Below are 13,968 nucleotides of genomic sequence, written 5' to 3' on the forward strand. Positions count from 1 at the left end.
TGCTAATCCCTTCCTTTGAAAGATCAGATTTGTTGTCTTTCAACCATCCACCAATAATCTCCTTGCTTTCAGTCTCTGCTAGGGAATAGAAGGGCTTATCCTCTCCCCCACCTCCACAGACTGCAATTGATTAAGGAGTGAGCTAACATGGACTGAATAGCAGGAATGGTATTTGACACTTTCTATTTACATCTTTTTTGTTTTTCTAATCACATGAGGTCATTATTGTAAACAGCCCCATTTTACAGATGCGGAAAGGGGCATCAAGAGACTTAGTCATTTGCTGGTCATTCAGTCAGAGCTGGTAAATGATTAAGATAAGATTCAGTCTGCTTTGGATATCTGAATATCTTTGATAGCCAGCATCTTGCTAATGGACTGTGGAGAGTTAATTGGTTTAAAATCTGCTTTGTGGTTTTTTTTTTTTTATCATACCACAAAGTACTTTGCTTTGATAACAGCCCAGAGTCTTGGTGTCCTCAGACTCTTGAGTCTCAAAGCTTCTGGAGACAGATGGAAAATGGATAAATGTAGATTATATATATTAGAAACAATCTACTTAAGACTTCAAACCCTTCAGGTATCATTCCTTTGCCCCAGAGACTGTTGATGGAAATGGAAAACATATCTAGGTTTAATTTTATTGTGCCTTCCTTTCCTGCAGGCTGTCGTCCATATCAGGTGATCACAGCCCGAGTTCACCCAGGAGAGAGCAATGCCAGCTGGGTGATGAAGGGAACCTTGGAGTTCCTAGTCAGCAGTGACCCCGTGGCAAAGCTCCTGAGGGAAAACTTCGTGTTCAAGATCATCCCTATGCTCAACCCAGATGGTGTCATCAATGGCAAGTATGTCACCTGTCCGGTCCAATGGATTCACTACTGCATTTGTGTCACTATAGTAGAAATCCACTGCCATCTCATCAAAGTGGCATGAGTGTAGAGGCCTTGATACTCTATAGGGATCTCCCTTGGGCTCCATCTATCTGAACCAATTAACAATGTCCCCTCCATGCATATTTGTATGTCTCATGGTATTTCTTTTAATAGGAATAGCTGAAAACATAAGCATTTAGTATCAGCATCACACAACTAACCTAGTCCAGTGCTTCATTTGTAAAGGAGGGCATGGGTATACAGGGTACCAAAAACTCCCCCAGTTCATTTGATGACCCAGTGGTACTTCAGGGTTCAGTCCATTAGACTTCCTGGTGACTACAAGTGCTTCTGCACTAGGATTACATGTAGCTGCAAAGAAATATTTGTTCAGTTATGTATTACTTGTTTCTGGATATAATTAAGAGTTTCACATCAATGGAATGGAATGTTGTTTGGAAAAGAGAAGTATGTTATTTGCATTTTCAAAATGCTGTTGCTTATCTTTAAGATGTATCGTGGAATAAAACTCTGAGGCCTGTCAGAAGGGCTCAGAGTTTGAGCTCAGGCTCAGATGAGGACTCCAAGGTCACATGACTAGGGAGTGGCAGGACTAACATTTACAGATATTCAAGTAGCCTTTTTTAGTAAGAGATGACTCTTTGTCCTATAAGAATGGAGATCCTGTTCCATAGATGAACAAAATGAAATATGAACAGAAAATATGTGAGGAAAAAATTATTTCAAAGACTAAAATGAAAATGATACTTTAGAATATCATTAGCATAGATGCAAACATTAATTTTAAATAATACAGAAAATAAGGTGAGAATAAAGAGTTGGAAAGCAACAAATAAAAAGGGTCATAAAGAAACACAAAAACATATAAATGATCACACGTCTTAAACAAAATGAGTAAAAAGTTAATTCTTTCAGGAAAGGAAATGAAATATTAAACAACTCCAATAAACTTCTTTTTGGATAACTACAAAGATAGATCAAATTTAAGGTGTTAAGAATATAATGACTACATGTACTATATATGATATATACACATTATATATTATATAGAACATAAATTTTATATATTAATTATACATATGTTCATATAATATATAACATAACATAAAATTAAATAATATAAAAGAACTAAGACAAATCCAAAGCATGTAATATGTCAAAACCTGTCAATGTAAATAAAAGCTATAGAATATAAAAGAAATAGATACAAAAGGAAAGAATGAATTAAGTATAAATGAAGAAAGAAAAACAACAAAAGAAAGAGTGTACCAATCTGTATGTAATTTATTAGTAACACAAGTAGGTTAGCTCAGTAGTTCACAGGTATTATCTATCTATCTATCTATCTATCTATCTGTCTGTCTGTCTGTCTGTCTGTCTATCTATCTATCTATCTATCTATCTATCTATCTATCTATCTATCTATCTATCTGCTTATTTTCTTTCTTAATTGCTAATTGAATTATTCATTCATTGATTTCTTATTTTCTTGGTAGAAATTGTTTGATGAGGACTGCTCAATGCTGACTGAATTGAGGATCAGGAGGTCAGGTGCTTCACTGAAGAGCATCAGCCTCCTCCAGCAGCAATGAGGCTTCTAGCATCTTTGGGGATCAGGCCCTGGAGTGGTGTCTTTTAAGGCTACTCACAGTTCACCTGGCTCCTGTCATGTGTTCCTCTAAGCCCACAGTTGATCTCTGACTGCTCCTGGCTTGAGCAGCTAAGACTTTTACTAGCAGTCTTTCTCAGCCTACATGGATGGGAAATAGTTAAGGAAGGTATCTTGATGGGCATGACCCCATTTGGTTATTTTATTATCCAACTTGGCTTCTCTCTTTCCATGGATCTATCTTGGGTCAGAAAGAAATTGGAAAGCCTATCAGATTAGGTGTTTTAACTGAACAGGACCTCTGGGTGCTCCCTGATCTACTTAGTTTTCCCCTTTGGTAGAAGATAATAATGCACTCCTGATTGACTTTTCTGGAAAAAAAAGAGTCGCACATAGCCAAAGCTCAGGATTTCATGTTCAAGCTCAGGGATTAAGTGTTGAAGCTCCTATTTCGCATACTCATACCTCCAAATTATGGCTTGCTCCAGGTCTTTGGTCAAAGTTAATGGGGTTTTAGCCACTGAGGAGCCTGTTGGCTGGTGCACACATTATTTCCAGCTCACAGCTGGTTACTTTGTTCCCCAAATGGCAGGGCAGCTTCTTCCCAGTGACAATGGCATTCATCATCATTACTATTATTTATTATGACTCTGATTGCTCTTTTATTTATACAACATCTTTCATCATAGAGCCTGAGGCACTTTGTAGATCACTTGGACTGAACAAACAAGTATGTCTGAAAAGGAATGGGAAATCATAACACTCTCCACAGATAGAATAATCAGCAGGCCATAGCATAACATTATGCAAAGGACTCAATGCTGCCATGCATACACGGCATTTCACAATATAAAGCTATAAACTCTAGTTCCTAAGCCCATTTCAGAATGGACTTAAAGTGTGCTTCATCTAATTTTCACTTGAGATACTTTTGTAGTTGATATTTCATTGTCTTGTCATGCCTACACCATTGTGTATAATTAGGTAGGTGTTTACTCTTATTGTGGTGTAGTTTTTGCTCTCTGAGCTTCAACTATTGTGCCAGTCTTCCATGTATAGTTAAAATTCTTCTTGTTTTCATTTTGATTTCTAATGAGAAATATTCCCTAAACTTGATGTAGTTCACCTAAATATAGTAAATGGTTATCATTCCCAATGTTCAGAATGTCACTGGTTTTCTCTGGACAAAATGCTATTAGCAGACATCTTAAGTCCCAGAAGTGCTCTGTTTGACTAAAAGGAGGTAATCTCTGCATCCAGTTAGTGACTCCAAACATCACTATGTTAATTAGAGCTAAACTACACTTAGTAAACTTATGCATTTGCTTATATGCTCAGCTCAGGTATTTGAACACATGCATGCCTGTGTACACAGAGAGAACAAAGCATAGTTTTAGATGTTGTTCCTCAGACGATGTCTATGATGGGTAATTTTGTTTATCAGTTCAACTACATCTAGGATCAACTAACACCTAAGCATCTGGGCATACCTATGAGGGATGTTCTTGATTGAAGAAAATCAAGGTCATTTGAGGTTAGAAGACCCCTCACTCACAACCACTGTCATGCTTTCTGGTGGCAGCATACATAAAAGAACAAGGAAGAAGAAAACATTTTGGCTTTTGCCTGCTTACCCTCACTCTAACTGATACATATATTTTTCTTGTTGCTGAGACATTTCCATACTTGTACTAGAATCTACTTTTTGGGATTCCAATATAGACAGAAGACCAACTGCTCCCCATAAATTCCTGGGATTCTAACATCAGATTGGTACTGCTGAGGTATGTTGTCTTTTTGACTGAACAAATACTGGATTGCTGGCTTATTGGTTGGGATAAAGCCATTCTTAGACTACTTATTCCACAGCCTTTCAGTCATTTTAATAAGTAACCCTTTGATATATATGAAATATAAAACATATTATATGAATATACAATTTAGTTATACATTTGATATCCTCTCTCTCTCTCTTTCTCTCTCTCTCTCTCACACACACACACACACACACACACACACACACACACACACACACTTCTATCAGGTTACTTTTCCTTTAAAGAACCTTGACTAATACACTATCCATCTATATTTCACTGACCTGGAACATATCAGGTAAGCTGGCTGATCAGAGAACCCCAGTGCTCTACCTGTTTTTACTTCTCCAGTTCTGGAATTTCGAGTGCTAGCTTTCGTACCCAGCTGTTTTGTTTCTAACATTGGTTCTGGGGACCCAATTTACCTTCTAATGCTTGGAAGGCAAGTGTTTTACAGATCAAGTTATTTTCTCAAGCCCATTACAAACTTTTAATTTAAGTTTTAAATTTAAATTTAAAACTTATCATGGACCTCCACAGAGCTGGCACACATGTGTCACAATAGAGCAGTTTCCTTTTGTGGCACTGGTGATGGAACCTCTGAGGATGACTGGGAGATTTTGATAATAGTGGTCAGAGAGACACAGCCAGAATTTCTAGGAAGAAAAATTTAGTGAGCCTTGCCAAGTCAAGGATCCCTTAGCAACGCAAGTCTGAACAGGGAAACAAATACTGTGTTGTATCTGTTATGATTAATTCCAAAAAAAAAAAACAATTTCCCATCTCCTGGCTGGGCTATGTATTGAATCAGGCTGAGTTCTCAGGGAGGCAGGAGCAATGCAGTGATTCGGAGACTTGCAATTCTTCTCAACACAGGATAGAAGAGAATGAGAATTAGCAAACCAGGTTAAACCAGGACTGGTAGATAGATTAAAGTGGGAATGGAAGAGAAAGCAGATGGCTTTCAAGCTGCCAAATGGGTATAGATCCTACAGAAACGGGGAGAGAGAGAATGGGGGGAGAAGCCAAGCCTGCTTTTCATTTGTTAAATTTTGGGTGTTGATGGTAGGTAGCATCACCATACTTCTTGCAAAGCCAACACAGAGCCTGAGCATTCACAGGAGACTAAGCATATTGATCCTAGGAGTATGTCCAACTCCATAAACATGATCATCTTCTTCCAAATGCATTGTGGACCAGACACAAACAACAATAATACGCCCAGAACCTAGTACAAGCAAGCACAGCAAGGTGTTTAAAATGTAACCACATAATGTATGAGAGGAAACAATTCAAATTATAAAAATCACATAAAAAACTCAACAACCTTAACAATCTTGGGACCATTTCAAGTGTGGGCCAATGGTCTACTGTACTGCAGACTGTGAAGGCTTTAACTTCCTACAAGAAAATCACATTCAGACTTGACCTAAAAAATCATTCAGTACCTTTTATGGGCCAAGAAAGTACCTAATTATTTTACTTATGTTGTCTTATTTCATTCTCACTATGGCCCATGCTGTGATTAATTGGTCTGGACCAATGTTACATGTCTGACTGTTACAACTAGTAACAAAGTCAACAAATTATTACAAACAGAAGAAACAGGTGTTCCCTGTAAGGATGGAGGAAAAAAATAGGCAGAGGTCGATGTGCCAGAACTTAGAGTCTTGAGTGGCTGCTACAAATGCTAGGGGTTGAAAACCGAGTCGGGGCTGTCATAGTTAGCTGCAGCTGTCATTTTGACATAACCCATAGTCACTTAGGAAGAGGGAATGGAGGTGGAGGAATTGTCTAGCTAGATTAGACTGACCTGGGCCATGTCTGTAAGACATTTTCTTAATTTTGAACTGATGTGGAAGTGTGTGTGTGTGTGTGTGTGGGGGGGGGTGCTCAACCCACAGAGGACAGGGTCATGCCTGAGCTGTGAACTTGGGCAATCTAGGAAAGGAAGTTGAACTCGCCAAACGGAAGGAGACAGGAAGCTTCTTTCCTTCACAATCTCTGCTTGACTTTCTTTTTTTTCTTTTTTCTTTTATTATGTATTTATTTCATTTACATTTCCAATGCTATCCCAAAAGTCCCCCACATGCTCCCCCACCCACCCACTCCAACTTCTTGGCCCTGGCAAGATTTTGCTGAAAGGACCCAGATATGGCTGTCTCTTGTGAGACTATGCCGGGGCCTAACAAACACAGAAGTGGATGCTCACAGTCAGCTATTGGATGGATCACAGGGCTCCCAATGTAGGAGCTAGAGAAAGTACCCAAGGAGCTAAAGGGAACTGCAACCCTGTAGGTGGAACAACAATATGAACTAACAAGTACCCCCCAGAGCTCGTGTCCCTAGCTGCATATGTATCAGAAGATGGCCTAGTCAGCCATCAGTGGAAAGAGAGGCCCATTGGTTGTGCAAACTTTATATGCCTCAGTACAGGGGAACGCCTTCCTCCAGGTTACTACTTGATTTCAGGTCCTGACTTTCTTCCTTGATACATTGACATGGAAGTATAAGTCAAATAAACTCTTTCCCCATTGTGCTTTGAGTCATGATATCGATCACAGTATAAGAAAGAAAACTAGGGCAGAACCTGCTGGGGTTTGAGTGGACAACAGGGCATAGGCTAGGGGACAGAGGAGTCTGGAATGGTCTGAGTCCAAATGCAGAATACCATTTAATCCTTCTTGCTTCTGGTTTCTTGGCAGACGTGTAGCAGTTGTACCTAGGAGGATGGAGAAGTTCTATAGAAAAGTAATATTGTCTGCATCTGCTTCAGTCATGTTGATTAGCAACGGGTAGCAGGAATTGTGACCTTTTTTCTCTTGTGACTTTTTATGGATAGAACCTCCATGGAAGCCAATGAGAGAGGGGTTCTAAGCACTGTCTGACTGGTTGCTTTTGATAACAACCAATAGGATGTCTTTATATCAAGTACCTGATATGCAACATCATTTGGCTTGTTTTGTTTTGGCTTTGTTTGTTTATTTCTTTGAAATAGAACGTCTGGCTTGAAACTTATGATGCAATCCAGGCTGGCTTCAGATTCATAGCAATCCCCCTAAATGTATGTTGAGATTATAGGGATGAACCACCCATGTTGCACTTAAATGTATGTGTCTTAGCACCACATAGATGTTACTTCTTTATTAAAAAAAAAAAAAGTTCACTGTTTCCAGTGGGATAAAAGATACATATTCCATGGTTACGCATAGCTGCTGCTCTTGCAGAGGATTTGGTTTCAGTTTTCAGTACTTCCAGGGCAGCTCACAACTTTTCCATATCAGTTCTAGGAGATCAATTACTCTCTTCTGGCCTCCATGGGCACCAGACACACACGTAGTGCATATACTTACATGCAGACAAAACATGCACACATATATAACAAAAATAAACAGAAAATTTATACTCCGTAGAAAGTTCAGTATTATAGAAATGGGGGCAAGGAGGTACAGTGGAAAAAGGTGAGGTCGGATGGGGAGATGAGCAGGACTAGGAAGCAGAAGAATCAACCAAAATAAACTGTCCATGAAACTTCCATTTGGAAATATATAACACTGTACTTGAATTTAATAAACACCAAAAATTTAAAAACAAGTAAATTTTAAAAAGCATCCAAATTTAGGAATATTTTTGTGGCCATCAGTGGAAAGAGAGGCCCATTGGTTTTGCAAACTTTATATTCCCCAGTACAGGGGAATGCCAGGGCCAAGAAGTGGGAGTGGGTGGGTAGAGGAGTAGGGAGGGGGGAGGGTATGGGGGACTTTTGGGATAGCATTGGAAACGTAAATGAAGAAAATACCTAATTAAAAAAAATGAAAAAAAAAAGTGGATTAGTCACTTAAAATCTTGTAACGGAGGTTCTTTCAGAATTCCACAGAAAGCACAGTTAGAAAGATACCTTAGTTAATAAACTGACATCTAGGTTTATCATCTATTTCTTTAAATATAATCATAGGATCACATCTATTGATACTTTCCACAAATCATATATTCTATAATATAACTTAAAGACTAACAAAATCTTCCAGGGAAAATAATGCAATCATTATTATCTTTCAAACAGCAATCTCAGAGCATTGATGGTCAACAGGTAATAAACAATTTTCCATTGTAAACAACTTACATATGAGTAGTATTGCTATGTTCATAATGAGTTTATTTGGCCATTTCATGAATCTAAATTTTTAAGTTCAGATAGTAGAATCAAATATTTTGTAAATTGTGTATTTGATGCCTATTTGATTGAGTTCCTTCTATTATAAACTTCATAGGTTTATGTCCACACTAAAAATGGACAGTGCTGCTGGCTGTTCATACCCTTGTAAATATGATACATTGTGAATATTAATATTTCCATTGGTATGATAGGATACATATGACTTTAATCTTTTATAGTTGTGACTTCTAATTTGTAGAATTCCCAGAAAGCTGGGAATCTCTCCCATTTATTCATAATTTCAATATTAAAATGTTAGTCTAGATTCTGGTTCTACCCTGTTTGTGTTCCTCTGTGTTTGGGGGCTCTGAGAGGAGGGGAGTGGAGAATATCTTATCTCTTTGCTTTGTCTTGCTTACGTTCAACACTGGAAAATTTGTTACTTTGATCTAGTCAGAGGAACTATAATTTTCTCCACCTACCTCCCAGTTTCAGTGGAAGGGATAGAAGCCTCTCTTGATCCATTCTGTATTCTAATAAATTTTATTAGACAAATGAGACAAGAAAAAGGAATAGTTTGATCTCATAGTTTCCCCCCTACCACTTCATAAAAGGAAAGGCAAAAATTTAAATTTAAAAATAAAGGATATCCAAGAGACTTTTTTTTTTCCTGGCTTAAATTCTTTCCTTATGAATGCCTGTCAGTATTTCTAAACTCCTAGTCTGGAGGGAAATTGCAGAGCTTTCTTGTCACCTCTCCTGACAGGTGGAAGGAGACAGGGAAGCCCATAAAGAATGTGGTGTTTGCTGTGACTGACAATCCTCCTCTGTTCATACACTGCAGGCACAGTGTGGGCTCAGAACAATGGAGTCCTGGTTCAGAGGAAAAGCGACACACTCGATCTTGCTGATGAACTTGTTCATGGAGATCAGAAATGATTTGCTCTGGGAACTTTTAAGGTCCTGCTGTTAAGTCATTAGCATAGTGCCCAATGCTAGATCACTTTGGGAGAGCATTCTCCAGGGCTTCCTCCATTGCCTGCACGTGCAGACTGGACCAGGGGCTTTAGGGCTCCATTTTCCTTTCGCAGACATTTAAGATTTGAATAAATATTGCTATTTATTATTCCCAAATTTAGGGTTATTAATTATATCAGCATAAACCTAATTTATTCCATCATAAACAGCGATAATAAATGCTGCCAACTGCTAATACCCAGCTCTTGCCAACTGTGCCTGTAGTTGATGGGTTTCGCCACCCCACTTCCCAGAAGTATTAAATTAAAAATGAGCCAATGTTGCAGAATCATTGATCAAGTGGGGACTGAGGCTCTTGGGAAAAATGTGTTTGTTTTGTTAAATGTTTTGATCCTTCATTGGCTGAACAAGTTCACATGTTTGACTGCATTCCAGAGCCACTCCCCTCTTGCTTCCTCCACCAGCCCTTTTAGAGGGGAAAGAAATGGGAGCAGGGATAGCAGGTTAGTAGGAGGCTCAGGACAACATTCTTCTTTCACAATATGCCCTTTAGACATATGTGATCAAGGCATGCCCAACTCCTAACATGTCCTTTCAACATATCCTTAGAAATCTCTGTGAAAACAGTTCTTAAGTCCTATAGAGACGCAGTGTTTCAACCACCATTTCATTTACCGCGTATCTAGTGAAATATACGTCCTCCTAACACACAAACAATTCTGTAACTGGAAGTGGGAAGCACAGACCTCACAGCCCTGCCAAAACACAGGATGCTTTTGAAAACAAAAAATGTTATTTAATCTCAAATCTCATCGGGAGGGTGCCTGCTTCGTGGTGGGAGGTGGAGTCCATTCTGTTATCAGAGTTCCATAAGATCACATTGCCTTTCTCAAGGGGAAAAAAAAATTATCATCCTTTGTCCTGGTTCCTGTTTTATCTCTCTGTAGTGGTTGCAGGGACATTACAGTGTATAATCCTGACCAGACAATCAAAAGATCCTGCCTGAGGTCAAACTTGACTTCCTTTCAGCAGGGTGGCTTTGGACCAGTTACTTAACCTCTCTACTTCTATTCCTTCAGCATATTATAAGGTCACCAGCCCTACCCACTGTGCCTTACCTGCTTAGTGTCATGATCAAATATCACAGGACTTTTGAAAGAATACTGTGCAAAGTAAGAAAGGTTCCATTCACTGCTGTGATGCCTGGGTTTTAGTGGTGACCATCAAAGCTTTTCTCTGTGGCTGGGCCAGCCTGGATTAATCATCTTTATCTTGCTTTTCATTCCTCAGTTTCTCAAAGAGACCCAGATAGGTCATACCAGTATGACAGAAATCACAGAAAGAAGAGATGAGATTGAAGGCATGAAAGGCTCCTTTTGATATATCCAGATATCATATATTGTATGTATCTATGGTATATCAGGAAGTCACTATAGAGCTGATTAAATTCTAGTGAAAATACAGTGGTATTGACAGCTTGAATTTTAGGAATAGAAACTAATGACCTTTTTCTCTTCTTTATGCTTGGTTGTTGAATGACTTATCTGGCCCATCAGAATAGACACAAAACCTGACTTCTTGCCCTAGGAAGTCAGCCTATTATCAGCTACCTCCATAAAGACATCTATAAGAGTTTTCAGGGTATTTGTAAAGAGTCGGGTCTTGGATCCATGGGATCTCTTTTCTCCAGTCTGAAGTCTATATATGCCAAACTCAGGATCAGAAGAGGCTCAGGTTTCCAGAAAGTTCTCCTCATTAGGAGCCACAGGAAACTTCTCTTTGTAGGGCTGGTTATAGAGAAATCACTTTAGAGCCTCACTACTGTCTAGTTCCTGATTTTTCTGCCCAGTGCCCTGAAAGCCAGAGGAAAGCCAGAGAGAGCATTTAAACTTTGGTCATGAAGATCCATCCTCCCCACCCTACCTTCCAGGTTGCCTTTGCCTGGTTATTTATCTCTCTGAGCTACCTAGCCCTTCTGAATTATTAGGCTTATTCCTTCATTGCCCTGCTTTCCTTTTGCAAATATGATCCCATACATCTTCACTCCCCAACAAACACTTGCTTCTCTATTTACAGCTTTCCCCGCTCTCTACCCTTCCCCCTGGCCCAATAACAGCCAAGGAGATAAATAAGATACATAACTCTTTTTGGCTATTATTTTTTTTGTTACTCTGCACAGTAACATATATAATAACAAGGAAACAAATCTTATTACTAAAGTAATTACAATAAATAAAAAATAACCAAAAGGGGAGCTTCAGGAGGGTGGGCATGTCAGGGGAGTGATTGCAGCAGGATTAAAAAAATTTAATTTACTAGCACCAGTCACTGCTGCTGTGTTGATATCCCGCTTAGGAGACAGTGTCTAATTAGAGTGGTTATTATTGTGTTTTGAAGACACTCACCCTTAGTTGACTTATGCCTTGGGTCTTTAAAGAGGAAATTGGCCCAAAAAATCCCTGGAGAGATTTCCCTGTCAACAGTGCTGTGTTTGCAACAGCAGCATTTAGCATGTTCAGCTGGATCATCAACAGAGCTTGAAAACTGCCAGGAATGGCTTGCTATCCATTCTTTTGTCTGCAGATAAACTTCTCTTTAATTGAGGTGCACTCATGTGACTTAACTCCCACCAAGTGTGTATCCCTAAGCACAGGTGATGTTGTGTCAGTTAGTGATATAGGCTAGTGCAGAACAATCACAGTTAAAATGCAAGTGGGCAATCTAATTTTATCTCAATGCAATTTAAGACCATTTGTTTTTATATGATTAGCAGTGGAAATGAAGAACAGTTATTTTCCTTCATCAATTATGACTATAATCCTGTGTCTGGTAGTCATCTTCCTAAGTGTTTTTGGTATTTCAGTTGTTTTTCTTTCCTTGTGATTGTAAATCATATAAGGTCTAATTTGGTCCTTCCTATGCAACACTTAAATTATAGTCTAACATCACTCTTTAGTTCCTTAAAACTTTTGCAAGAAGTTATTTTGGAGTGGGCATGACAGATAAACCACCAGGAAAAAAAATATATATATACTTTTGTGAATCTTAGCATCATGCTTTAACAATGCCATGTCAAATGGATTTATTAATTCATTACATACCCTTGCTCTCTTACATTATTCTAGAGAATAATCTCAATATTTAAAATCTTGGAAAATATGAACTATAGACATAAAGTATGTAATAACTTCTCTCTAGCCACTGACATCATTATCATCTTTATTACAACTACACCATGACATAATAACTGAGTAAAGTATTTTTTAATTTATGTTTCAAATGTTGCCCCCTTTCTTGGTTTCCCCTCCACAACTCCCTATCCTAGCCCCTCCCCTGCCTCTATGAGGGTGCTCCCCTATTCACCCATCCACTTCCACTTTACCACCCTAGCATACCCCTACACTGGGGCATTGAGCCTTTTTCCCATTGATGCCAGATAAGGCAATCCTGTACTACGTATTCAGCTGGAGCCATGAGTTCTTTCATGTATACTCTATTGGTACAGAGACAAACAGGTAGATCAATGGAATAGAATTGAAGACCCAGCAATAAACCCACACACGTATGGTCACCTGATCTTGGACAAAGAAACCAAAAGCATCCAGTGGAAAAAAGATAGCATATTTGGTTTTGGTTCAACTGAGTAAAGTCTTAAACTGAGTTCTCATTTCTTCCTCCCTTCCTCCCTCCCTCCCTCCCTCCCTTCCTTCCTTCCTTCCTCCCTTCTTCCCTTCCTGTGTCTGGGTAACTTAAACCCTCCCACTTACCATACTACATTATTATAGAACTAAAGGCTCTAGCATTCAGTAACATTAGTGCTGAAAGGCATTTCAATATATCAGCAAGTCCAGCTCCATTCTTTATTCATAAAAGAAAAAAATGTATGCTGTGAATGGCACTAGGGTTTTAAATCTCTACAATGCCAGAGTTGAATTTAGAATCTATGCCTATAAACTTACCTGGTGAATGACAGTCCCTCCATGTATTCTTCCATATAAAGTTGAATACTTTGCATCCCGTAAAGATAGTTATATATACTCTTATGCATAAAATTATGATATTTGGACCCAGAAAAATAAGTATTCCTTTAAAAAAGTACAAAGAACTCTGAACTGAAATGGATGAAATGTTAAAAACCTGTTAGCTCAGATGTTAGCAGGAGCTGTAAATGAAAAGGCTTGCATGAGTGACAGTGTCTCATGCCCAGCATTTCCATATGGGTTCTAAGGCACAGACTGGTGTGATGAGGCATTTAAATATTTCTGTTGTTGTAAGTTTAGAAAACTTTGGGCCAACAGATTTTTATGTAAAAACATAGAACTTGTCATTGCCATTGAAATATTACAATGGGGGCTCTCTAGAAATTGTTAAGAATGTGCCATTTCCTAAAGTTACTTAATCAGGCTCAAAATTGAAGACATACATTGAAGATGCCTCCACTTGGGTAATCTTCCTTCATGAATTTAACTGAGGTCCAGACCCAGTATGAAGCCTTTATATGAAGAAGCGTGAAGC

At 38.7% G+C, this 13,968-nt stretch overlaps 1 protein-coding gene across 2 annotated transcripts in view; it reads left to right on the forward strand.

Annotated features, from left to right (window-relative positions):
- The window catches only part of Agbl1 (ATP/GTP binding protein-like 1), an 895,108-nt gene that overhangs the window by 359,114 nt on the left and 522,026 nt on the right, over nt 1-13,968 (forward strand). For both annotated transcript variants that reach the window (XM_017322251.1, NM_001199224.1), the window contains exon 18: nt 665-845. In XM_017322251.1, coding sequence (XP_017177740.1) covers nt 665-845 — 181 coding nt within the window. The remainder of the gene's footprint in view (nt 1-664; nt 846-13,968) is intronic.

The sequence above is a fragment of the Mus musculus genome, chromosome 7 (genome assembly GCF_000001635.26).
Source record: "Mus musculus strain C57BL/6J chromosome 7, GRCm38.p6 C57BL/6J".
Lineage (NCBI taxonomy): Eukaryota > Metazoa > Chordata > Mammalia > Rodentia > Muridae > Mus > Mus musculus.